The 26,242-nt window shown below is 48.5% G+C and overlaps 2 protein-coding genes across 4 annotated transcripts in view; one reads left to right on the forward strand and one right to left on the reverse strand.

The window, feature by feature from the left end:
- Positions 1-16,615, forward strand: part of LHX6 (LIM homeobox 6) — a 43,175-nt gene extending 26,560 nt beyond the window's left edge. For both annotated transcript variants that reach the window (XM_016961592.4, XM_016961593.4), the window contains one exon: positions 16,314-16,615. In XM_016961592.4, coding sequence (XP_016817081.1) covers positions 16,314-16,588 — 275 coding nt within the window. In that variant the 3' untranslated portion in view covers positions 16,589-16,615. The remainder of the gene's footprint in view (positions 1-16,313) is intronic.
- The window catches only part of MORN5 (MORN repeat containing 5), a 40,690-nt gene continuing 16,812 nt past the window's right edge, over positions 2,365-26,242 (reverse strand). For both annotated transcript variants that reach the window (XM_001135009.7, XM_063787530.1), the window contains one exon: positions 2,365-2,563. In XM_001135009.7, coding sequence (XP_001135009.2) covers positions 2,517-2,563 — 47 coding nt within the window. In that variant the 3' untranslated portion in view covers positions 2,365-2,516. The remainder of the gene's footprint in view (positions 2,564-26,242) is intronic.

Here is a 26,242-nt window from a genome sequence, read left to right on the forward strand (position 1 = left end):
GGAGGCCTGACGATGGGTTTCTTCTGTAAGTACTCAGTCACACCTGCTTCTTATCTAAGCTTTGGAGGAAATCAGGCTGCTTGATGCCCTCTGTTCCAGTCTCTGAACATACACTCTCTGCTGGGCCCTGTGCTGGCTCTGCACACTGAGAAAAGGCTCCCAGCCAGACCTTGTCCTGGAGGAGCTCTCAGTCTGGCAAATACTGTGGGAGCCAAGGGGGTGGGTATTAAAGCTGGATCCTATCAGATGAGAAGGTCACAGAATAGGTAAGCAAGAGGGTGGGGCAGGGAGGGAGGTGCAGAGGAGCTTGTTTGGAAGATGGGGAAGAATTTAATAAGGTGAAGTTAAGGGAATATGGAACGGGCAGCAGGGCCCCAGGTTCTGCACAAGACTGGGTCTTATAGTGGTCTTGTCAGGCTCCAGAGCCACCACCTCATCACCTGAGGAGTGAGAGAGAGCATCTTTTTGGTGGTTGTCAAATTTCTTTCAGCAGCAGAGTCATTTGCTCAAGCCAAAGCTCCTGGTGTGGAGAGCACAGCTGCCCTGCAGAATGCAGAGGCTTCCCTGGCCTGCTGTGGCCCTGCACAGAAATGAGTTGCTCAGAAACCTCAGCTCATGGTGCACATGAGTCACTGACTGCAGGGCCCCTCTCTTTATTCTACTAGTTTTTAAATCTCCCATCCCTGATTCCATTTCTGCTCCTCATACATCTGCTCTTCCAATCCATTTTCAAGTGTTTAGATATATGTGTATCTTTGAAAATATATGAGTTTAGTTGTGTGTTTCTTTACATGAATGTACCTTCTGCTTTCAAAATACAGTTTGGAAACCACCGGTGGAGCACAACCCTATCTACCAAGGTGACTGGCGTCTTGGGGAGAGGTGATCCTCCCAAGTCTGCTCCCTAGCGCAGCTGAGAGTGAGCCCAGGCCTCCCTTCCCGCTGACTCCTGGCTCTGCCCCAGCATGATGCCTCTGGGTCCCTAGTTTGAGATCCAATTTCCTCTCCTGCCTTCCAAGCCTGACTCACTGTTCTGCCTCCACTGGGCAGCCCTGGTGAGCCAGGGGACAGAGCATAGGGGGTAACAGGATCTAGCAACCTCTAAGGAGGAACAGTTAGACAAAGATCCAGGATGCATATGGCCCATATGTGGCCCTGGAACATGTTGTCGCTTCCTCTTCTGATTTTTAGCTGACAAATGTGACCTCTGGGATGATTTTGAGGAATGATTATATGCACCACTAACAAGTTGTTCTTTAAAGCAAACACATATTGAATACCTACTATGCGCCAGGTCCCCTACTTGTATTATCTCATTTAACCACACGGCTACTGTATTGTTTTAAAGCATTATTATAACCATTTTTTATATGATGCCAAAGCCACATTTTTTTTTTTTTTTTTTTTTTTTAGACAGAGTTTCACTCTGTCACCGAGGCTGGAGTACAATGGTGAAATCTTGGCTCACTGCAACCTCCACCTCCCATGTTCAAGCAATTCTCATGCCTCTGCCTCCCAAGTAGCTGGGATTACAGACGCATGCCACCATGCCCGGCTAATTTTTGTATTTTTAGTAGAGATGGGGTTTCACCATGTCGGCCAGGCTGGTCTTGAACTCCTGGCCTCATGTGATCTGCCGGCCTCGGCCTCCCAAAGTGCTGGGATTATAGGCGTGAGCCATCACACCCAGCCTCCAAAGCCACATTCTTTCTATGGCACCATGCTGATTCTGTGCTTAGGATGTGAGGTTCAAATGGGGGAGCTGCCAAGAGGGAAAGACAGGCCTGAGTAATCATTCTTGGGCCTAACAAGCTTGTCCAACCCACCTTATTTTGTTGTTGTTGTTTTTCTGTTCTGTTTTGTTTTAGGCTTTCAGCAGCCTAAAGCCATGGTTTTTAGTTTCTGTCTCTAGTGATAAGCAGAAAAGAGGGATGAGGAAGGGGCTTCACTGGCCCAACCAGAAACAGAAACTAAGAACCCATGACTGCTGCAGGACTGGGCACAGTGATCAGGTCCTACTGCCCTCTGAGACCAAGCAAGTCACTCTGTCTCTCTGAACCTCAGATTCCCCGTCTGCAAAAGCCTTCCCCTTGCAAGGCTGTTGTGAGGAGCGGAGATAATGCACACGCACTACCTGCGCCGGTTAGTGCTCAATTACATCTATCTATTATTATAAAGAGATGGTTCTCAAACGTTCAGATGCATGAGAAATGCTGGGAATGCAAATTACTAGGCCCCATTCCCAGAGATTCTGATTGGGAGGTCTAGGGTGGGGCCTGGGAATATCTATAGCTCACAATTTTGTCCAGGTTAAATGATGCCCACTGAGGAACAATCTTTTAAGGAAAATACACCTGGGGCCACTGACCGCAGAAAGTCTTTATTCCTGAGTTAAAATCAGGTTCTAGAACTACAGCCCGTCCCCCAGGGCAGCCAATGCTAGTAGGGCAGATGGAAACCTCTGGTGGAGGCAGCCACAGAGTTCACGGCTCGGGCCTGTGACCCACGATCTCGTCCTAGCCCTTTCGACAGGTACGGGTGATCCACTCATGCTCGTCATCATCTGCAAGGAAAGAGGAAGAGCTGGTCATGCTTGGTGCTCGCTGGGACCTTTCCTGGCCTGGGGGGTTCCCCAGGTGGGGCCTTGGGACTGGGATGGTCCGTCGATGGTCAGTCTGTGTAGTTTTGTGTGGGGAGGAACAGACCTTTCATTTACACTGAATTCCTCGGAGTGGCTGGTCTTGGGGAAATTGAACATAAGGGTTTCTAACTGTGGATGCTGCTGGCGGAGGCAAGCATGAGGAGTCTGGCCACCCTAAGCTGGACTCATCCTGACAGGCAGAGAGCAGCTGCTTCGGGCACTTGCCTGGTCTGACAGCCCACGCACGACAGCCCCAGGACAGCGGGTCTAGGCCTTGCTGGTGGTGCTAGGAAACAGAGTCCTGAGATTTTCGTTTCCTCTCTAGGCTCTCCATTCTTGACCCTTTCAAGAACCCATGGTTTCTCCAGGGGACTAACACCCTCTTGTTTACTCCAGGCCTTTCAGTGGGGAACGGAGAGGGGCAGGAGCTCGCTGCTGTGCCTGAAAGCCCTAAACGCAGTGTCTCCTTAGTTTAATCTTTGTGACCAACCACGCAATGGGCAAGCCTTCGCCACCGTTTTACAGATGAACAAACAGAGGCTCACAGAGGCCAAGGCACTTGTCCACAGCCACAGGGTCAGTATGTGGGAGAGCTCAGACTAGAACCTAGGATTGTCCAGCTATAAAGCCTGTGCTGTTTTTTAAACCTCAAATAAAGAGACTTGAGTGAATCACATTCAGTCCACAGCACGCTGCCATCATCTCTCTGTGCAAGACCCCTCCGTGGATTTACTTTATTTTCATTTTTCCTCCTTTCTCCTCCAAACCCATACTGGGCCCCTCCTCCACCACTACAGGGACCTACACCAATGGTGGGATAGAGACCCCTCAAAATGCATGTTGCTCTGTAAAATATGTGCTGTTGTTTTGTGTACAAATGTGTTTTTAATTTACAGAAATGGCATTGTGCTGTGGCTTTCATTATGTCTCACAGCTTTCACTCAAGATCTATTCTTGTTGCTGTGTGTACATCCAGCTCTTTGCTTCTTACTGTTGCCTAATATTCCACGCTTGGCTTCCGTCACATTTTCCTCTCCATGCCGGTGGTGGATGTGGAGGTTGCCTGCAACTCCCACTACCAGGAACAATGCTGGGACAAGCGTTCTTGGCCACACTCCTTCATAGATACGTGGAGAATGTCTCTGGGGTTACAGTCCTTCCAGGAGGAGGGTCAACGAGTCCTGCTCATCCTTCCTGCACCGTCCTTCCAGCTGCCCATGCTTTTTTCACACCACACTGCCTTCTCCCTGCCTTCCTGCCTCTCCACCTTCCTGCCACTCCTCCCTTCCCTTGGTGCCACTCCCTGCCTTTAACCAGTTCTCCTGAGGGCCAGAGCACTGGAGGAGTTCTTGCCTCCTCTCCTTACCCTGTGTCTAGCCCAGTGCCTCCTGCCTAAGAGATGGGAGGATGGGTGTGTCCACCCTCCTTGGGTGACAAATGGCAGATGCTTGGGAACAAGGGCACTCCCTGAGAGCTGAAATACAGAGGGCTGGCGGAAAGCTTGCCTGAATCAGATCCCCTGCCAGAGATGCCTTCCTTTTGTGTGAAAGGCACCAGACCCAGGGGCAGAGAGATGGAGGCTCACAGACAGCCTATGTGTGCTTGGTGCTTTGCAGACACTGTGTCTCATTGGATCTTTGTAACAGCCCAGTCAGGTAGGGGAGAGCCTTGTCCTAAGTCCATCGCCAGTGGATTCAGACCAAGGTTCACCAGGCTCTGCAGCCTGACCTCTCACCCCAGGGCAGATGTGAGCACGCCAGGAGCTGAGGCTGCCTCCACATCACTAACCACCTGCCCACCATTTCTTTACATGAGACCTAAGGAAAACGGCTTGCTGCCTGGCACACTCTGGCAAGCAGCCAGTGAGCCTCAGTTTCCTCTGGGGAGGCTGCCTGGGAGTCCCTGCTGTGGCTGGGAAATCCAGGGGTGGGGAAAGCAGCGATGATGTGTCAGCACACAAGGAGTTAAGCGCTGGTGGAGCCCACTTTTGCCACACTGTGAGCAGCCTGGTTGATAATTACAGTTCTGAAGTCTCCAGGCTATTCGAATCAGTGCAGCTGCAACCTCTTCAGCAGTAACCCCTGAAACCAGACAAACTGGGTGTATTGTGCTGAACCAGTCCTCAGGCCCCTCCCTGATCGTTAAAAATTGACAGCAATGGACTTAACAGCCCTCTTCACTACCCCTTTCACTCTCTACCTGGCTGTACAGCCACCAATTTGAATCACAGATGCCTCCCCTCCCAGCAGCTGCTCACCAACCCCTCCCTCCGCCTCCCCTGCGCCTCTCTGCGGCTCCCCTGGCCCTGCCACGCCAGGGTGAGGTTGCCGAAGCACATTTCATCAATATTTAAAATGGAATTAAACCTGCAGCTTTGATTAATGCCTCCCAGATCCTGGGAGTTGTGATTACTATTTTGCAAATTGCAATTGTTGGAATATGTTAATATGATTGTCTGAGAATATCTTCACCTTCTCAGATAATTTCTCCCCTTTTTTGGTAGGAGGGGAGAGGGAAAGGAGGGAGAGAAAAGATGGGGGAAAAAACACCCCACAAACTCTTTAATCAATTGTAAATTATTACCCTTGGCACAACTGCCAGTGGTGCAGAGAGATGGAAGATTTCTGGTTTGGTGCATTTATTTATTTTTGGTCCCTGTTGGCCCAGTAATTCCACTCTGGGACACTATTCTTAAAGGGATAATCTATTTGTCTTGGAACTATTTAGAATCAGGAAAAAGGAAAATGTACATTTCTAAAAATGAGGGAATGATTATTTTGTTGTATATGCATTCATTTAACAAATAATTATGTGCCAGGCATCGTGCTAGATTCGGGGAGGTGGATACTATAAGACACTTGAGGGGATATTTAGCAGCTACTGAAAATAATTGTTAGGAAGTTTGTATAGCAACATGGGGGAAATGTTTTTGATGTGATAATAAGCAAAAGAAAAAAGGCAAGAAGAGACAAGAAATAAAAGTACACATAGTATATCCTATGTCATAACTGTGCACAGAAGAAAAATTAAAGATAAATTGAAATGTGAATAATAGCCCTGCGTAGTGGGATGAGAGAGTTTCTCTTTCCGCTTTTATTTCCCAAATCTTCTTTCACTAATGGGTATTGACAATAGAAAAAAAATTAAAATAATTATTGGCTTTTGCCGGGCGCGGTGGCTCACGCCTGTAATCCCAGCACTTTGGGAGGCTGAGGTGGGTGGATCACGAGGTCAAGAGATCAAGGCCATCCTGGCCAACATGGTGAAACCCTGTCTCTACAAAAATACAAAAATTAGCCGGGCGTGGTGGTGGGTGCCTATAGTCCCAGCTACATGGGAGGCTGAGTCAGGAGAATCACTTGAACCCAGGAGGCAGAGGTTGCAGTGAGCCGAGATTGCACCACTGCCCTCCAGCATGGTGACAGAGCAAGACTCTGTCTCAAAAAAAAAAAAAAAAAAAAAAAAAATTATTGGCTTTTTTCCTACCCTCCAATGTAATGTCTTGGTAACTTCATGCATTTTGTTAATTGAAATAAGATATTTCAGCTGGGCGTGGTGGCTCATAACTGTACTCCCAACACTTTGGGAGGCTGAGGTGGACAGACTGCTTGAGCCTGGGAGTTTTAATCCAGCCTGGGCAACATGGCAAAACCTCCTCTCTGCAAAAAAATAGAAAAATTAGCTGGGCATGGTGGCAAGCGCCTGTGGTCCCAGCTACTCGGGAGGTTGATGTGAGAGGATCACCTGAGCCTGGGGTGTTTGAGGCTGCGGTGAGCTGTGATTGCCTGGGTGACAGAGTTGAGACCCTGTCTCTAAATAAATAAATAAATAAATAAATAAAACAAAATTTCTAGGTTCCTAGAAATACCAACAGGGTTCTTGAACTCCTGAAAAGCAAAAAGACCTTGCATAAAGATACTGGTAAAAATGCATAAAAATCAGAATAGACAAATCCGTGCAGGAGAATTCCAATTTATGTACTCTGCCCTCAAAGAGTTGCAGCAAAAATCCCCACTTCTGAAGCGTGGCTGTGCATAGTGACTTTCAAAGAGTACGGTATGGAAAGGGAGCAGGGGAAAGTAACTTTATAATGGAGAAACCTCACAAACACCACCTCAGCCAGGTGATCAATGTTAACAGCAACATTGGTAAGTCGTGGTGACAGTCTGGACCCTTGATAGGATGGGATGAAAATGACACTTTACTTCTGTGATCTTCCTCCCAAACCCACAACTCCAATCTAATCATGAGAAAAAACATCAGACAGATTCCAGTTGAGGGGCATCCTACAAAATATCTGACCGGTACTCCCCAAAACTGTCACCAAAAACAAGGAAAGCCTAAGAAACAGCTATCCCCCAGTGGAGCCTAAGGAGACAGGATGGGATCCTGCAACAGAAAATGGACATTAGGAAAAGGCATCTGTAAAAAGTATGGGCTTTAGTGAATCATAACATCAATATTAGTTCACTAACTGTGACAGATGTACCATCCAATGTAAGACAGTCATAACAGGGAAATTGAGCGTGGGGTATATTGACAACTCTGTACTATCTTTGCGAGAATTCTCTTAATTTAACTGCTTTCAAATAAACAGTTTAAGAAATACATGAAAACCCAGTGTGCTCCCTAAAAGGTGAGATCCTCATGTTCTCTAAGAGGAGTGGACATCCCTTCACAGACCCAGACATCCAGATTAACGTCATTCACTCCCTTTTCTTTCATGGTCTCCTCAGATCACAATTTTTGAATCTATACTTATTTGCCTTTTTTTTTTTTTTTTTTTTTTTTGAGATGGAGTTTTTGCTCTGTCGCCCAGGCTGGAGGGCAATGGCGCGATCTCGGCTCACTGCAGCCTCCAACTCCCAGGTTCAAGCAATTCCCCTGCTTCAGCCTCCCGAGTAGCTGGGATCACAGGCGCGTGCCACCACACCTGGCTAATTTTTGTATTTTTGGTAGAGATGGGGTTTCACCATGTTGGCCAGGCTGGTTTCAAACTCCTGACCTCAGGTGATCCGCCCACCTCGGCCTCTTAAAGTGTTGGGATTACAGGTGTGGTCCACCGCGCCCGGCTTGCATATTTTTTTATATAACGTTTTTCTCTCCCATTAGACTGTAAGCTCTCAATGCAGGGACCATGTTTGATTTGTTGACCACTAGACCCAGCATACAGTAGGTGCTTAATAAATACTCTCCCAGATGAAGTCTGGAATAAGCCTTTTTCATTCTGACTTGTGTCAATTGCCATCAACAAATATTCCCTATGCACCCCCTTCTTGGCATCCAGGTCTCAACTCAAATGTCACCTTCTCAATGACCCTAATCTAACCGCCTCTACTCACAGTCACCCCATCTTGTCTTCATTTTATTTTCTCCATAGCATAAGCCACTCCCTGCATATGTATTTGTTTACGTGCATGTTGTCTGTCTCCCTATCCAGACTGTAAGCTCCAGTGAGACCAGGAGCCCTGCCTGCTTGTTCACTATGATATCCCAGTGCTTAGGGGAGTGTCTGGCACATAGTAGGTTCTCAGTTGATAGCTTTTGAATTAATGAATGAATTGGCAAGCCCAATCCTGTGGCCAGCCATGTGGCCAGTGTTAGGGACAGGTGGGACTGAGACCAGCAGTGAGCGCTGCCAGGACCCAGGTGCACTTCAGGTTTAGGTCTATCTTTGGGGCCGAAAGATGTCTTTATTCCGGTTCTGAAGCTTTGGAAGTGACCTCGCTGCCACCTGTATGCCCTGCCCTCATAGGTCATTGGGATAACTGGGCTTTTTATAGAGAAGAAAAGAAACATATTGCAAGAGACACCCCAAATCTGACCATGGGCTACCCCAGTGAAAAACTTCCCTGAAAAGGCTCTCCACTCCTCAGCCTGGCCTTCAAGGTCGCCAGGTTCCCCTGCTTCCCAGGCCTGCTTCCCTCCCCGCTTCCCTCCCAGCTCCCCTCGCACTGTAAAATGCAGCCACCGGAGGAACTGCAGTAGTCCACGTGCATGCTCGCTAGTGCCTCTGTGCCTTTGCACTTGCTATTCCCAAGGGACCACCCTTCCTCCTTCAGGACCTGGTTTGGGTTCAGGGCCTCTCAGAACACAACAGAGACCCAAGGTACTTTCCATTTTGTAGTATTAGTGTATATAAAATTGAAAACAGGCCTAAGCAAGGTGATACCAATTACAGTATAGTTTAAACATTTACATTTGACCAATTACTACTTTTTTTTCTTTTTTGAGATGGAGTCTCGCTCTGTCGCCAGGCTGGAGTGCAGTGGCGCAATCTTGGTTCACTGCAACCCCCGCCTCCTGGGTTCAAGCGATTCTCCTGCCTCAGTCTCCTGAGTAGCTGGCACTACAGGCATGCGCCACCACGCCCAGCTAATTTTTGTATTTTTAGTAGAGATGGGATTTCACCATGTTGGCCAGGATGTTCTCGATCTCTGGACCTCATGATCCACCCCCCTTGGCCTCCCACAGTGCTGGGATTATAGGTGTGAGCCACAGCGCCCGGCGGACAAATTGCTGCTTTTAACACAAACAACCAAATGTAATATGAGTGTATTATTCTAGGATTTCTTCCAAAAATGTATAAGTTCATATTGTGCTGAGGCACTATGGTCAGGAAAGGGGGTGTGAATTTTGAGTTGTCTGATGAACAGGGTCACAGTCCATACTTAAAGGCCCCATGAATGTGTGGGCTGGGCTTCATACTCTCTTGGTTGTCCCCTACCCCCACAGACCCTGCCCAGATGTTAGCCTTCCCTGAGCCGAAGTCACAGTGTTCGTCGAAGTCACCCCCTCCAGCCTGTACCATTTACTTTTGATGGTCAGGGCCCAGCACAGATCTAGCACTTAAAGTATTTCATAAGTACATGGTGAATAATGAATAAAGAAATGTAAATTTGGGGACATAAAAGCAACAGGTTTACCCTGTGGGGTTTTGACAAAGGGAGAGGAATTTCTTCCCCACCCTGGGCAAACGGAGCTCGTGAGAGGGCAAGGCAGGCACGCCAAGGGCAAGTCCAAGACCGCCAGCTGCTGGTTCCTTTTGTGACTTGGGGCAATAGATTGGGCAGCCCTACCACATGGAGAGGCTGGGTTGTGTGGGGTCATACCTGGGCACTAACCCCACTCAGGAAGCTCAAAGCCTGGCTGACCTGGGACTTGCCTCTCAGTGAAGGCAGGGAGGAGCTGACCTGTACAGGGCACAGCTGTGCCGGGTCTGCTGAGCTGTGCCCAGGTCACCAGGTGACAGTGCAGCCTGCAGGTCAGTGCACAGCTGGGGGAAAAAGAGATCCTGAAAGTCTCAGAACAGCTGCAAGGAAATATCAGCTCTTCAGAGGATTAGCAGGGAGGGGGCAGTGTGGCATGATGGTTAAGAGCTTGGGCATTGGAACTCTGTCACTAGCTCACAGACCTTGAGCAAGTGGCCTCGCACCTCCCTAGGTCTCATTTCCTCATCTACAAAGACGCCTGTCTTGAAGGCTTGCATGAGGACCAAGTGAGATCATTCCTAAAAAAGGTTAGCACAGCACTTGGTGCACAGGAAATGCCAAAAACCAAAAGAAACGCCAGAAGTTAACTTGTGAAGGTAGGACTTCAGGGCTCATGTGGCAACACAGCAAAGACTAGAAGGAGTTCTGGAGCCGAACAAGCCTGGATCCGATGCTGAGCCACCAACTTGCTGGGTGATCTTGGACACATCACTCCCATCTCTGAGCCACCCTCCTCGTCTTTGTAGCAGGTTTCACCAGACTTTCTGCAGAGGGCAGAGTGAGGACTGACCAGGATGAACGGCCCTTGGTGGGCACCCAGGAATGGAAGCTACAATCACCATTGTGATAGGTCTTTCATTCCCAAAATGGATGCCTGTAAGGGAGCGTCCTTAAGGGACTCGCTCAGGACACTCCCAGGACTTCTGGTTCCCTGCCAGGATGGAGGGGGAGCCCGCGGGAGGAGGAGGTCTTCACACGAGGATCAGTGCCCTAGGATCAAGGGCCACAGCTCAGCTAATAATTTTTGTTCAAAGCCAGCAGGGCAAGCCAGGGCAGGCGAGCCCAGGGAAGGCAAGCAGGCGGATTGGGGTCACTGCGCAACCCACAGGCTGGGCTCTGCCTGCTCTTGGCACGCCTTTGGGCTGCGCACACCTGCGGTCACCGCTGCTATGCAGCTTCCATCCTGTGTGAGTGAGGGGGCTGGTATGGGGAGTAGGGAAGGGAAGAGACCAAGATGAAACAAAGCGTCTGCCTTGGGAGAGTGGCAGAGCTCACAATGGCCGGGCACTTAGGAGGTGCCCAGCTCCGTGTGTATGTGGGGGCTACACTCGTCCTGTCCTCAGTGAGTGAGATGGGGCTGTCTCCACTTAAGATGAGGAAACTCACGGGAGAAATGATTTGCCCCAATTCCTTCCATCAGGGCAGAGGGAAGGGCTCAGTGTGTCTGGCACCAGAGTTACGCTCAGTGAAGCTGCGAGTGTGTGCACAGACACAGGTGTGTGTGTATTCCCATCCAACTGCTCTCACACCAGCATAAGCGTGAAGAGATGTGTGCGTGAGTGTGGGAGTGGCTGCAGCTGAGGGGAGGTGTGCATATGGTGTGTGGCTCATGTGACTGGCTGAGTGTGGCAGGATGTGAGTCCCTAAAGTCTCAGTGTGTGTCATCACGTGCAGAGAGCAGAGGCACTTCCAGCCCACAGAGACAGCCCAGGGCTCATGCCGAATGCCAGGGTGGCAGTGAGCACAGGGCTGGGCCAGGACCTGGCGGAAGGAAGCTTCTGTCATAGGGGCTGTCGTCTTTTGGGGGGTCTAGGCCCATCCTCAGAGAACTCCAGGCTGGGATGGGAGGTGCACTGCAAAGCAGGCTCCCCAGCTTGTGGGCACCTATGGGTCCCATCCACCGCCCTGCCACACCCTCTGTGCAAATGCAGCCTACGTGAGCTGGTGGGGCAGGGCCATGGCAGTGCCACAGTGAGGGCAGCAATGCCCAGGCATCCCCATCACCACTCCTGACAAGAAAGAGGCTTTGAACTTTGCTGGCAGTGGTGGCCAGAGGCCAAGGCCACAGCATTGTCAATATTGACTGAGGAGTCATTACCTAGGCAAAGCCTGCCACAGGGCGGGGAGGTGGAAGGCCTTGGGCCTGCTCCGGCTTTTCCCCATAGAAGAGCATCTTCTGGGCTGGGCGGAGGGCTGGGCCAAGCACCCACAAGCTTCTCAAGGCCTATTCAAATGTAAAAGGCTTAGAAAAAGATGATTGGCTCTAAACAGAAAAAAAGAGAAACTACAAAACTGAAATTAATAAATGTTATAATTAATGCATTCAGACTTAATTATTAAATTTAGAAATCAAAACAATTTTATTACACTTGAAATCCAATTGTAGGCTCAATTTCCTCATTTTTCGAGAATTCTCCAGTATGCATGACTCTCAGGAAATCATGGCCAATTGTTAAAGACTCGTGGTAAAGCAGTTTACCAAGCAACAGCAAAATTTTTATATTTAATGTGGGATTTATATTTCATGTGGATACACTTTGTTTTAATATGTGGAAATAATTGAGGTGGGGTCTCCAAAGTTAGGCCTAAGGCTGGATTTAGGACTATCCCTGGGATGGGGCTAAGTCAGGGCAAGGAATATAGCTGCCTCATATTAGGAAGCACTTCCGTGTGCAAGGGGCCATGCCTGGCACTTTGCATGCCTGCCATCATGCAATCCTCATTAACATCTCTGTGTATGGACAGCTGGTGTTGTCTCAGGTGGGAGCCTTAGGTGCTTCAGTTGATGGGTGAGGGGAAAAGTTCCCATAGTCATAATGACCCTTGGAAATCTCTTAGGAAGGTCCCATGCTGGAGATGGACATCTCACTAAGTGCCACACAGCCAGACTTCTTATTTTTAAAAACTTTTTATAGGCCAGGTGCGGTGGCTCACGCCTGTAATCCCAGCACTTCGGGAGGCTGAGGCAGGCAGATCACAAGGTCAGGACATCGAGACTATCCTGGCTTAACATGGTGAAACCCCGTCTCTACTAAAAATACAAAAAATTAGCCAGGCTTCGTGGCGGGCACCTGTGGTCCTAGCTACTCAGGAGGCTGAGGCAGGAGAATGGCGTGAACCCAGGAGGTGGAGCTTGCAGTGAGCCGAGATCGTGCCACTGCACTCCAGCCTGGGCGACAGAGCAAGACTCCATCTCAAAAAAAAAAAGAAAAAAAAATTTTATAGACAGGGGGTCTCATTCTGTCACCCAAGCTGTAGTGCACGGTGTGATCATGGCTCACTGCAGCCTCTGAACTCCTGGGCTCAAGAGATCCTCCTACCTCAGCTTCCCCAGTAGCTGAACTCCAGGCATGCCACCACCCCTGGCTAATTTAAAAAAATCTTTTTTTTGTAGAGATGGGGTCTTGGATTGTTGTCCAGGCTGGTCTTAAACTCCTGGCTTCAAGCAATCCTCCCACTATAGCCTCCCAAGGTACTGGGATTACAGGCACACCAAGCCTGGCCCACATAGCCAGTCTTCTGACAATCGTTAGAGAGTTTGTCTTGCTGTTGAGGTCCAGATGCATATGAGTAGTGTTTATGGGTGACACTGATCAAAACATACATATCTTTTTTTTTTTTTTTCTCCAGATGGAGTCTCACTCTGTCACCCAGGCTGGAGTGCAGTGGCGTGATCTTGGCTCACTGCAACCTCCATTTCCCAGGTTCAAGTGATTCTCCTGTCTCAGCCTCCCAAGTAGCTGGGATTACAGGCACCCGCCACCACACCGGGCTAATTTTTGTATTTTTAGTAGAGACGGGGTTTCACCATGTTGGCCAAGCTTGTCTTGAACTCCTGACCTCAAGTGACCCACCCACCTCAGCCTCCCAAAGAGCTAGGATTACAGGCTTGAGCCACCGTGTCCAGGTACATATCTTTAAATGCTAGAATCATCCTCTGTAGCAAGGTGCTCCCAGGACAGGAGGCACACAGGGATGGAGAGCACTGATGCAGTGTCCTCACATTCACTGCAGAACGCATGTGTGCTGAATGGAGAGGGGATGCAAAATCACCAACACTGTTGATGTTGCTGTTCCTCCTGCTTCCTGGTGCCCCCTTTTCTTTTTGAGCACTTATAATTGAATCCATGTTCACTAAACATGTTCATGATGCCTAGCTGCTGTCCTAAGGCAGTTCAGAGGAACCAAGTGCCATGGCCAAGGTCACTCTATTGGCCTGACCCCACAGCCTCTGCTTTGACCCTCTGCTCCTTTTGGCCCCTAATCCCTGGCTGCAAGTGGATGATGGACTGAAGGGGCCCCGGCAGGCAGGAGCCTGTTGTCCAGTCGGCAAATGTTGAGGGCTGAATTAAGACTAGAGCAGTGGCAACAGTCAGCAGGGGTGTTAGGCAGGAATCTGCAGAAGTCTGTGACATACCAGAACTCATTGAATACTCACAGCAGTCATGGAAAGACAATGTCATTACCTCTTTTACAGGGGAGGCTACTGAGGCTCAGAGGTGAAGGTGTCTTCCCAAGCTCACCCAGCTCATGTGAGTGGGTGCAGAGTGATAGCCAAGTCTGTCTTCAGAGCTGCAGCCTTGACCCCTACCCACTTCCCTGAGGAACTTTTCTGCAACTCGCGTCTTTACTCCTCACCGTCTGAAGGACTGAAGCTAAACTCCCTAACTTGCTATTCAAGGCTCTCTCCAGCCCACACTGGGTCCCTCTGCCTTGAATGCCTCACTGAGACCTACTCCTCCATACTCATCAAAGTCCAGTCTGAGGCCTCCTTGACACCTTCCCCATTCCCCAACACACAAGCCTTTTCAGCTGCTCCATCTGGAGCACCCTGTACCCCTGCATCTCTCTGGACCTTTGCCCATATTGCTCCTTCCCTTCCATGCAGCAGAATCCACCTCTCATCCTTTTAGGCCTAGCCAAACTCCACCTTTTCCAGGACATCATCTGGATGGCTTGGGACACACTGATGCTCTTCTCTGTGTGTGTAGCACACTGTGAATGTAGCTCCTGGCACCACTGACATAGGGATACTCCCAGTTTTCTGGAAAGAATCTCATATTTGATATTTAAAATTAAACATCATAGGGAATATAGAATTGTGTTGGACTGCTTCCTGTGCCTTTTTTTGGTTTATGTTATTTTGATTCCTAAGCTATATTTTGAGGGGTGGGAGTTTCTTCACAGTCTCTTGAACATTTAGGCTCCCTAAAGGGCCCAGGCCTCTATCCAGAGAACACCCACCCCAGTCCTGTGACTGTCTATTTATGTATATGTTCCCTCTAGCCCTGCACTGGTTTTGGTGGGGGCCAGGCCCTGGGTCTGATCCCCAGTGAAACCCTGGTGGATGCAGGGGCTCAACAAAGGCCTGTGTCTAGGGGGAGCTTAGGGGGCCTAAGGCTCTAGGTGCATAAGAAACGATGAGGATGATGGGGACACGTCCATAACAGAATGCCAGGGGCTGGGTAGAGAGATCAGAAAACCACAGGCCTCTAGTCCAGTCTTGAAATTAGAATTAAAAGCAGATGGGAGGAGGCCGGACTTCAGTTTGCCATGGTAACACTGGCTCCTCCCTTTGGCATGTGGAGTTAAGGAGGCCCCTGCTTTTCACCTTTTCACCCTGGGTGTAAAAGGATCACGACTGTGATTGTCAACATGCACCGAAAGGTGCTTCTTTCGGGCCAGCCGCTGTTCTTGCTGGAGTGTGTCATCTCACCTCATGCATGTCATCTCACTTCAGGCCACAGCCCTGGAAGGGGGGTCTATTTCTGTCCCCATTTTTTCAGGTGAAGAAACTGAAGCTCAGAGAAGTTAAGGGCCTAGCTCAAGGTCACTCAGCTGGTGAGTGGCAGAGTTGGGATCTGCTTGCAGATCTGGCTGGCTCTAAATACCTCCCTGTGACCCTGTCCGCCTCTCCTGGACCTGAGGGGTTTCAGTCAACAGTGCTGAGTTCCAGAGCTTGGGCTGAGAAAGAGAGTAGGCTCCGGCCTCATAGAGTCTGGCTTTCCACTCACTTCTATTAAAGGAGACAAAACAAACCATTACCGTGCTGGCCCAGGTTGACTCCAGCTACTGAAGGGGAAGCTGTGTCCTTTGAATGCCTCCAGGAGGCTGCCATGGGGGAGTTGGGGGGCGGCAGGGGAGGAATTGTTACCAGAATCTGATGGGCACCATGGTTGGAAGGGGAATTTCCAGGAACTGGGGTGGGGAGAGAGGATGGCAATGGGCAATTCCTGCAATCCAGGGAGAGGCGGCAAGCTGGGTAGGCTGTTATTCCTAGAGCAAAGGTCCTGACAGGGCTGTATGGATGGCTTCCAAGTGGCCAATCCCGCCCTCTGTAGGCAAAATTCTGTTTGTGAATTCAAGTGTATTTCTCTGGGGAGAGGTCCGTAGCTGGGCCTAGATTCTCAGACAGGTTCATGGTTCAGAAAAGGCCACAGCATATTTCATCAGTTCAGAGCATGGCCTCTGGTGTCAGAGGGACCTGGGTTCATACCCTGGTTCCTCCCTTTACTAGCTGCTTGATTGTCAGTAAATAACTTACTCCCTGAGCCTCAGTTTCCGCATCTGCCAAATATGAATAATGGTCTATTCCTCAAAGAACTGGGATGTGGTAAGTCCCTGGCACCATGGAGGCGTTCAATACTCATAACTTTCTTTCCTACCCCTTTTGCTTACAGCAAATGCCCGTCTGCTGGCAGGGATGTGTGATTGGTGTGGGCATTTGATTTGGCAGTTACAGCATATTATCCCTCCACAAAGCCTTCATTATGGTGCTGCTAACAACACTGCAGATAAAGCAATGGATGTCCCCGCGTGCCAGCCTCCAGGTGATTATAAAATTTCGGTAAATTGCCTTTTGTCTCGCTGGAGGGATGACAGCGGGAGGAGGCTGTGGGGGAGTCTCACTCGGCCATTTTGCAGAAACTGCAAGGAAAGCACTGTGGCAAGGTAGCCTGGGTTTGCAGAAGGAGTTCCGGCCAGCAGTGGGAAACCAGGGTACCAGCCCTGGCTCTACCACAGACAGTCTGTGTGGGGTTGGACATGTGATTTGCCCTCTCTGGGTCTCAGATTTCTCATCTGTCAGGGGAAGGCAGTGGCTTCAAGATTAGGGGAGTCTTGGTTTGTCAGTGGCACTGAAACACTTGTTCATTGGCCAGGCGCAGTGGCTCATGCCTGTAATCCCAGCACTTTGGGAGGCCGAGGCGGGCAGATCACGAGGTCAGGAGATCGAGACCATCCTGGCTAACACGGTGAAACCCCATCTCTACTAAAAATACAAAAAATTGGCCAGTTGCAGTGGTTCACGCCTGTAATCCCAGCACTTTGGGAGGCCAAGGAGGGCAGATCATGAGGTCAGGAGATCGAGACCATCCTGGCTACACGGTGAAACCCCGACTCTACTAAAAATACAAAAAGAAAAAATTAGCCAGGCATGGTGGTGGGTGCCTGTAGTCCCAGCTACTCGGGAGGCTGAGGCAGAAGAATGGCATGAACCCGGGAGGTGGAGCTTGCAGTGAGCCGAGATCGCACCACTGCACTCCAGCCTGGGTGACAGAGCAAGACTCTGTCTCAAAAAAAAAAAATACAAAAAATTATCTGAACATGGTGGCGGGCGCCTGTAGTCCCAGCTACTTGGGAGGCTGAGGCAGGAGAATGGCATGAACCCAGGAGGCAGAGCTTGCAGTGAGCCGAGATTGTGCCACTGCACCCCAGCCTGAGTGAAAGAGCGAGACTCCGTCTCAAAGAAGAAAAAAAAGAAAGACTTGTTCATTGGCCAAAGTTTGAGCAAGAAAGTGGGCAGAGAACTGTCTTGGGAATAGTCATCTGCAACCTTACACTCTTTGGATGTATACTTTTTATATCTCTATAAAATATAGGGCTGCTAGGCAGGCCCTCGGTTCTTTCTTTCTTTCACTAGTAAACTCCAACTTCTCATTCAAAGTCAGCTCTAACATTGTCTTTAGCTTTGAAGTCAGGGGGACCTGGCTTCCAATTCCAGCTCTGCCACTTGCTATCAGTTTGACTTTGGGCAGGCATTTCACATTGCCTCAGTTTCATCATCTGTAAAGTGGGAATAACAAGGATAATGACTTTGCAGGGTTACTGTGGAGATTAAATAAAATGAAATAAAATAAAATATATGTAAAGGGCTTAGACCAGTGCCTGGAACACAGTAAGCAGTTGGCAAATGCTGGCTATTATAATTATCCTGCTTTATCACCTGAAATAAAATATGGATACCTTTGTATATCAGTAGATCTAGTTCTTCGCTGCCATTTTTAATGATTGCATTGTATTCTGTAGTAAGAATAAACTATATGTTATTTAATCAGTCCTCTCCTATTGGACACTGAGGATGTTTCCAGTTTTCAACTGTCTAAAAAACACCAGAGAAAATTTAGAAGACAAAAGTGATCTTTCTTCTCTAGGTGTTCACTGTGCGGCTTAAATTTCACCCTTTTCTAAAGCTGGGTGGGGAGCAGATAAACATCATGTCTGGGAGCTTTTCACCCATGCCTCTTGCAACAGATGATCTTGGAGCTGGCCAGAAATGGAAAGTGGGAAACCTGGGGAGGCAGGCGAGCCTGAGTGTGAATTCGGGCTCCTGCCAAATTTCCTGGGGAAATTCCTTAACCCCACTGAGCCTGTTTCCTCACTGTCAAACAGGGACCACATGAGTACTCCCTACCCCTTGGTTGAGGGTCTGGTGCATGGCAAAAGCTCAGTCATCGTTAGCTCTCACCACCACCATCATCGCCATCTTCCTCATGATTCTGGCAGCCGAGTCACATAAGCCAGGTTACTTTTCAGACCCCAATTCACACCCCTTATTCCCATTGTCCATTTAATGGAGTGTGCATTCAAATGAGGCTTGTGGTTTTGATTTTAAATTCTGTCTGGAACCCACAGGTTCAAATGCAAAAGGGCCCTCTCTGCAAATAATCACTGGTGTGTGATATTTTTAAGAAGCCAAAGCCATTGTTTCTGATTGAAGGAAAGTTGGTGCTATTTTGAAGAGCAGCACGATTAAGCGGTGGCGTTATCTCTTTAACCATTGGGAATTATACGCTGTTTGAAAGATTTGTGAGCTCTAGGACATTTGCCAGATGTGCTTGATTCGACATTTCAGACAACAAAGGGGATAATGTTGGCGGGAATCTTGACGGCATTTCTGATGATCAGGATATTCTTTGAGGATGGTACTGAGACCTTTCGGGGAAGAATTTCAGCTTTTACATAAACTAATTTGGGATGCTCACTCTCTGTCTTCCACAAAGCAAATTTAGTTCATTGTTAGTTGTATATGTTAAAATGGTTACGAGGGTTTTTTCTTTGAATATTAATAATGTGTCTTTCATCTGAGACACTCGCATGGGGTATCATTAATTGGGAGGAGGGAGTAAAGATTAGTGGTACAGTTATTTTGCAAATGATTACTACTAGTAACACTGAGGCAAGCAACAGCCCCATGAAAGAGATACTCGTACAAACTGCCAGCGAGGCTCTAGCTTATCCTTCCTAAGAGGAATGACACGGACGTGTAGGAGGGGGAAGGGCTAGAGTTAGTCTACCAGTTTCCCATCATGGTAAAGGCCATTTGCCCAAATAGCTCCAAATGCTTCTTTATTAGCTCACAGTGCATAAAGGACCCTTTTTCAAATGAAGTAGCATCTGATTGTGAGGACTGTGGTGTTTTTTGTCTTAAAGCTCTAAGATGGACCTTTTCATTCACTTGGGAACCTTACTGAGCTCCCACTGGGTGCCAGGAACTGTGCTTGGTGGAGGAACAACTACAAATCAGACAAGCCCCTATCTAGAGAGGAGATAGAGGAATACAGAATAAACTAGAACCATGAAGCTGGCAAGAAGAATGAAAAGGACAGGCTTTGGGAAGATTGGGACTCGAATCTGACTGTATCACTAGTTGTGTGACACGAGCAAGTTTTTAACCTGAGACCAAGTGTCTTCATTGCAAACTGCAAACTGTGTCTCATGCAAATTACCCACTTGGGGTGGCAGGGAAGAGCATGCGAGGTAAGCTGTTTTTTTGTTGGTTTTTGAGACTGAGTCTTGCTCTGTCATCCAGGCTGGAGTGCAGTGGCACGATCTCAGCTCACTGCAGCCTCTGCCTCCCAGGTTCAAGCAATTCTCCTGCCTCAGCCTCCCGAGTAGCTGGGACTGCAGGTGTGCGCCACCATGCCCAGCTAATTTTTGTATTTTCAGTAGAGACAGGGTTTCACCATGTTGACCAGGCTGGTCTTGAACTCCTGACCTCAGGTGATCTGCCAGCCTCAGCCTCCCAAAGTGCTGGGATTACAGGCGTGAGCCACTGCACATGGCCAAGGTAAGCTGTTAAAATGCTTGGCACAGAGCCTAGCAAGGATCCTCCACAATAAGCTTTTCTTTCCCAGCTGAGCTGTGGATGCACAGGCAAAGCCACATGCCCTTGTTTGAGGGTTGCAGGCAAAGACTTCATGGCCTTCTGTTATGTGCTAAGCATTGACAGATGAGGAGGACTGAGATGGGTGGAGAAAAGAGGGAAAGGCATTCTGTGCTGGGGCAATACATGAGGTGAGAATAGGCAGTAGGAAGTGCTGGGTGTGTTTATCAACGGATGCCAGCTAGTCCTGTTGGAGTAGAACATGGGGCAGAAGAGACAGCAGGATGGAAGGTAGACCTTCAAAGTTAGGCTGGGGCTCTGAATGCCATAATCAAGCATTTGCAGATCCCAAAGTTTCAGCAGCACCTCATTTTGCAAGCAAAACCATTGAGGAGGCAGAAAGACAGCATATCCAGGCACATCTGTCTCCCTAGAGACTCCTCTCAGGCACCTAGAGAAAGCTTAACAAATCCCAGGCTCTAACTCACTTCTTTCTCTCCAGCCTGAGTCAATAATCATCATAATGATAGCAGCCACAATTACCAGTCACAGGACACCTGTCTTGGGCCAGGTGCTGTCCTATGTATTTTGAATACTTAATCTTTTTTTTAACCATAATTTCTCCAATAGGTACTACCACAATGCCCCTTTTACAGATTAGGAGACTGAGGCTCCAAGGGGAAAAGTAACCTATTCATGATCACAGAGCTGGTCAGTGGTAGATCTAGGACTAGAGGCCAGCCTGAGGCATGGATTCCAGGCCCCAGGCTTTTAACCACCACACCACGCCATCTCTCTCACCTCTCACAGCTCTCCAGCCTCTGTGGGGCAAGAGATCCTAACTCAGTCTCTCTTTTGTTTTGTGTTTGCAGTATTGATTAGAATATGTAATAACTGTCTACAGTTGCTATCATTTATGGCTTTATGGTCCCAATGTAAGCAGCAGTAGAAGGTAGTGGAGAGACCACTGGGCTGTGGTAAGACGGGAGTGGGTTTGAGTTCCAGCTTCACTATCACATGTCTGTCATTCATCACTCCAAGACCTAGTTTCCCAATCTCAGGATGAGCCCATTCCCAGCTCACTGGATGCATGAGAAGTCTGAGATGCAAGGCCCCTGAGCTCAAAGGCTTTAAGGCAGGTACCAGAAATGACTGATGCTGCTAGGGTCACACAGAAGGGAGTGGGAGGGATCTGGGCAGTGCATGGCCCCACCTAGGTGCTCGAACCCAAGCAGCTTCAAGAATTGGACCAACCAAACAAAAACTGCAACCAGATTTGTCCTGAGAGCCACTGGGTTAAGACCTCTGACAGATGTTAAACTGCTATGAAAACTTGGATGTGCATAGAAATATAATGGATTGTTTTTATTATTCAAAATCATAAGTTGTCTATCATGTGCCAGGTATTGAATTTGGTGTGATTAGTTGAACAATACGAGGGACCTAGGAGCAGGTGCTCTGCCTGCCGGCATGCTTTGTCTTTTACAAACATTCAATCAGCTCCAACTCATGGGACTCATGTGAGATGCTGGGAACACAGTGATGAATCAGACATAGTCACGTGGTCCCTGCCCTCAAGCTGCTCCCAGACTTGTGGGGGAGATAGGCTAATAAAGATACTTCTACTGTCCAGGGCTAAGTGCTAAGAGGTAGGCTTGGAAAGCACAGAGGAGGGACGCCCAACCCAGACAAAGCAGTGGAGTGGAGGACGGAAGAGATGGTCAGGGAAGGCTGCCTAGAACAATGGTCCACCAACAGCTGGTCCCACCTTTGAAAAGGTTGTGAAATCAATTTAGTGCCTAGCAACCAGCATCTTAAAAAATAAATAGGATAGAAAATATCGGGCCGAGCGCAGTGGCTCATGCCTATAATCCCAGCACTTTGGGAAGCCGAGGCAGGTGGATCACCTGAGGTCAGGAGTTCGAGACCAGCCCAGCCAACATGGTGAAACCCCATCTCTACTAAAAATACAGAAATTAGCTGGGTATGGTGGTGTGTGCCTATAGTCCCAGCTACTCGGGAGGCTGACACAGGAGAATCACTTGAACCTGGGAGGCAGAGGTTGCAGTGAGCCAAGATCATACCACTGCACTCCAGCCTAGGTGACAGAGTGAGACTCCATCTCAAAAAAAAAAAAAAAAAAAAAAAAAGAAGAAAATGTCATAGAATGTTGCATGTTGCATGTACAAAGATACATACATCACACGTGTGCACCTGTGTGTATCCTGGGTCATGATGTAAAACATTCCTTACTGCGGGTCGAAGGTTTGAGAGCTATAGTTAGAGAGAATATGTTGCCTGCCCTGAACCCCAAAGCCTGGCACACAGTAGATGTTCAAAGAATTTTGATACATAGAAGGATGGATTTAAATTCTCACAGCAAAGGTGACTCTTCTGCTGGTGGCCCAGCCCGTGACCTGCTGTACAATAAGCATTCCCAGCTCTGACCCACCCAGGTGGTATATGCTTCATAATAGCAGTGGCTGAGGCCCCTGTGTTTACTCTGGGATGGCCTCAGTCCCCCATCTCAGGCCCAGAGGCCCAGCAGCCTGCGCCTTCAGGATGCCAACAGGAAGCACTGTTTGTGGGGGTAGATTGGAATGCAGCAGAAAGAGGTCCCTGGGGAAAACAGAAGAGGGACAGAAGCCTGAATCAGTCCCTCACAGGGTGAGGTGAGTCAGGGGTAATGACTAGGTGGCCACAAACAGAGACTCCTTTTTAGTGGTTTTCAGGACACTCCAAACTTCATCTGTCCTATAATATCAGGACCAAAATACTCCTTGGCTACCTTTCTCCTCCATCATAGACTCTTACTTAAGGTTGGAAGGGCCCTAGAAATTATCCAGTTCAACTCTCTCATTTTACAGATGAAGAGAAAGGGGCCCAGAGAGGGAAGGCATTGGCCCAGGGTCATCCAGCAGGCAGCCTGAGAGCTGGGGCCAGGACCAGGATGCCAGGTCACCTATCCCATCACCCTGAGCCCATGTCGTTCACATGCTCCTCTCTCCCATCATCTTTTTTTTTTTTTTTTTTTAACACAGATCACTTTATTGGCATGGCTTTGTTTTAAGAAAAGGAAAAGTGACAAAGCCAAGAGACAGACTCTGCTAACAGATGCCTGGGGGTGGCTGGACATTTTTGCCTCATGCTGTGCAAAGAGGGGGATCCTGGCCCACACATCCACACTGCTGATTCCTTGGGACAAGGTTGTCTGCCTGGGCCTCACTGCACCTTCTTGAATACTTGCTTGCAGAGTGGAAGGTGTGGTCTGCAAGCAAGTATTCTCCCATCATCTTACCAGAAGGATCTCCTACCTAATCTGACCTCCTTTGGCCTCTTCTCTATATGTAATCAAAGAAGTCTTTCTAAAGAACAAATGAGTTACTATGTTACCTGCCTAAAGCCTTCCCTTGCTCCCCACTGCCTTAGGGTGAAAGACAACCATAACCTTTGTCCTCACCCCGCCCACCTCTCGGGCTTCGTCTCTTGCCCTTTGTCTCCTTTCATACTGTTAGCTCATGCTCCTGAATTACTTGGAGCTCCCTATTTATGACATGTCTTCTCCCAACTGTAATCCTTTTGCACATGCTGTCCCCTCTGCCTTTAACACTCTTACCAACCCTGCTGCATTTGTCTGTTCTTTTTTAGGTTACCGAGTAGATCTTTCCTTTTCCAGGAAACCTCCCTGGCTTACTGGCGTCCAGGGTAAAGTAATCCCTACTGAGTTCTCTGGGAGCAACTCTATGCTGTTATGATCTGTGTTACCACCAGTTTCTCCTGGCTCCTAAGAGAAGGCTGGATATAGAAGATAATGCTGCCATCCATTAGGAGAAAGGGAACGCTGTATGGAACCCAGCAGTTCTCCAGGACACCTCTTGGTACTTCCACTGACCACAGTAAAAGTTCATAAAAAACTAACCCAACCAACTAAATAACCAACAAAGGCAGGACCACTAAGGGTTTGGACCCTTCAGGAATGAAGGTTTTGATCACCCTACTGGTAAAAAGCCAGAACAATGGAAGGGTGGGCTCAAGGCAAATGGAACCTGGGATGAATAATGGAAGAAGGAATTTATGAATATTAACTACAGCCTTGTGACCAGTTACAGAAAGAGAACTATGGTAGTGATACAGTTTTTTCTCCTTGCTTGTATGTGTATGTCTATCTGTATCTATGTCGTCTATCTGTATCTATGTCATCTATCTTTCTATTTATTAATCTATATGCACATTTTGTTTCGTTTTGTTTTGAGAGGGGGTCTCGCTGTATCACCCAGGCTGGAGTGCAGTGGCGGATCTCGGCTCACCACAACCTCTGCCTCCTGGGTTCAAGCAATTCTCCTGCCTCAGCCTCCTGAGTAGCTGGGATTACAGGCATGCACCACCATGCCCAGCTAATTTTTGTATTTTTAGTAGAGATGGGGTTTCACCATGTTGGCTAGGCTGGTCTTGAAATCCTGACCTCAGGTGATCCGCCTGCCTTAGCCTCCTAAAGTGCTAGGTTTACAGGTGTGAGCAACTGCACTCGGTCTGTTTTGTTTTAAGAGATAAGGTCTTGCTGTGTTGCCCAGGTTGCCCTCAAACTCCTGGGCTCAAGAGATCCTCCTGCCTCAGCTTCCCAAGTAGCTGAGGTTACAGGCGCAAGCCACCATGCCTGGCTAGCATATTTGTTTTTATTAACTAATTTTTTCTTTTGTTTCCTCTTTTATCCTTGTTATTTTATAGAAGGATTATTGGCAGGAGCTTGTAGGTTATAAACTCTTCAGGCAGAACTGCCAAGGAATAACCTCACTCAAAAGATGGGTGCAGTGTCTGTTGGGGCTTCCTATCTCCCCTCTGTGGGAGAAGGGGAGAGGGCCTTGTGTTAATATGAAGGATGCACTGAAACTTGTTATACAAAAAAATATACATTTGTTAATGTTGTACAGAAGACTTAATATCTGTAGAAGAATGTGTGTGGATGCTGAGCAACAAAAGGGGTGGCTGGGCCAGTGAGAAGCTATTGACACCTGGTTAGGTGCAGTGTCAGGTAATTCCAGCACTTTGGGAGGCCGAGGTGGATGGATCACCTGAGGTCAGTAGTTCAAGACCAGCCTGGCCAACATGGCAAAACCCCGCCTCTACTAAAAATACAAAAATTAGCTGGGCATGGTGGCGGCTGCCTGTAATCCCAGCTACTTGGGAGGCTGAGGCAGAAGAATCACTTGAACCTGGGAGGCAGAGGTTGCAGGGAGCCAAGATCGCGTCATTGTACTCCCGACTGGGCAACGAGAGTGAAACTCCATCTCAAAATGAAAAAAAAGAAGCTACTGACTCTCAGCTCCAAACTGAGCCTTCTATACTTAACTTGGCAATGGTGGGACTGGAATTGTCTGAATTACATTAGTTTTGCCAGCCGGCTCCTTGTTAGGGGCTGTCAGGCAGACAAAGATACACTCCTTTCTGTTGTCTTTGTTGTTCATGCCAGTGTCATCTCAGCAGTGTCATTTCACTTCCAGTTTCCAGTTTTTTCCACACTCCTAGAATCGGCTTCATCTCTCTCTTCAGAGGCTCCACTGGGCAGTGCTCCCCCCGCCAGAGGTCTGGGTCCCAGCTCTGCAAAAGCCCTGCTCTGAGCTCCCAGGAGCCAGCCCCAGCTGGTCTCTGCTCAGGGGTCTGGATTGCAGGTCCTGGGGGGGTCCCTCTGTTGACCTTCTAGGTTCTCACAACCTAATCTCTTACTATTGTCCCCAGTCCTTGAGGGGGTGCCTGCATCCTGCAGTTACTTTCTCTGTTACCTCAATGTCTTCCTTTGCTTTTCTAGTTCCCTGGTAGCCACCAATTTCCTGATATTAAATTCTTTCCATTTTTCTTTTTATTTTTTGAGATGGAGAATCACACTATCACCCGGGCTGGAGTGGAGTGGCGCTATCTTGGCTCACTACAACCTCCGCCTCCCAGGTTCAAGTGATTCTCCTGCCTCAGCCTCCTGAGTAGCTGGGATTACAGGCACCCACCACCACGCCCAGCTAATTTTTTGTATTTTTAGTAGAGACGGGGTTTCACTATGTTGGCCAGGCGGTCTCGAACTCCTGACCTTGTGATCTGCCTGTCTTGGCATCCCAAAGTGCTGGGATTACAGGCATGAGCCACGGCGTCCTGCCTCTTTCCATTTTTCTAACTGAACTCTTACTGATACAAGATAATGCAGAGTTCCTTCTCACACGGATCCTACAGTCCAGTGGG

Source organism: Pan troglodytes, chromosome 11 (genome assembly GCF_028858775.2).
Source record: "Pan troglodytes isolate AG18354 chromosome 11, NHGRI_mPanTro3-v2.0_pri, whole genome shotgun sequence".
In the NCBI taxonomy this organism is placed as follows: Eukaryota; Metazoa; Chordata; class Mammalia; order Primates; family Hominidae; genus Pan; species Pan troglodytes.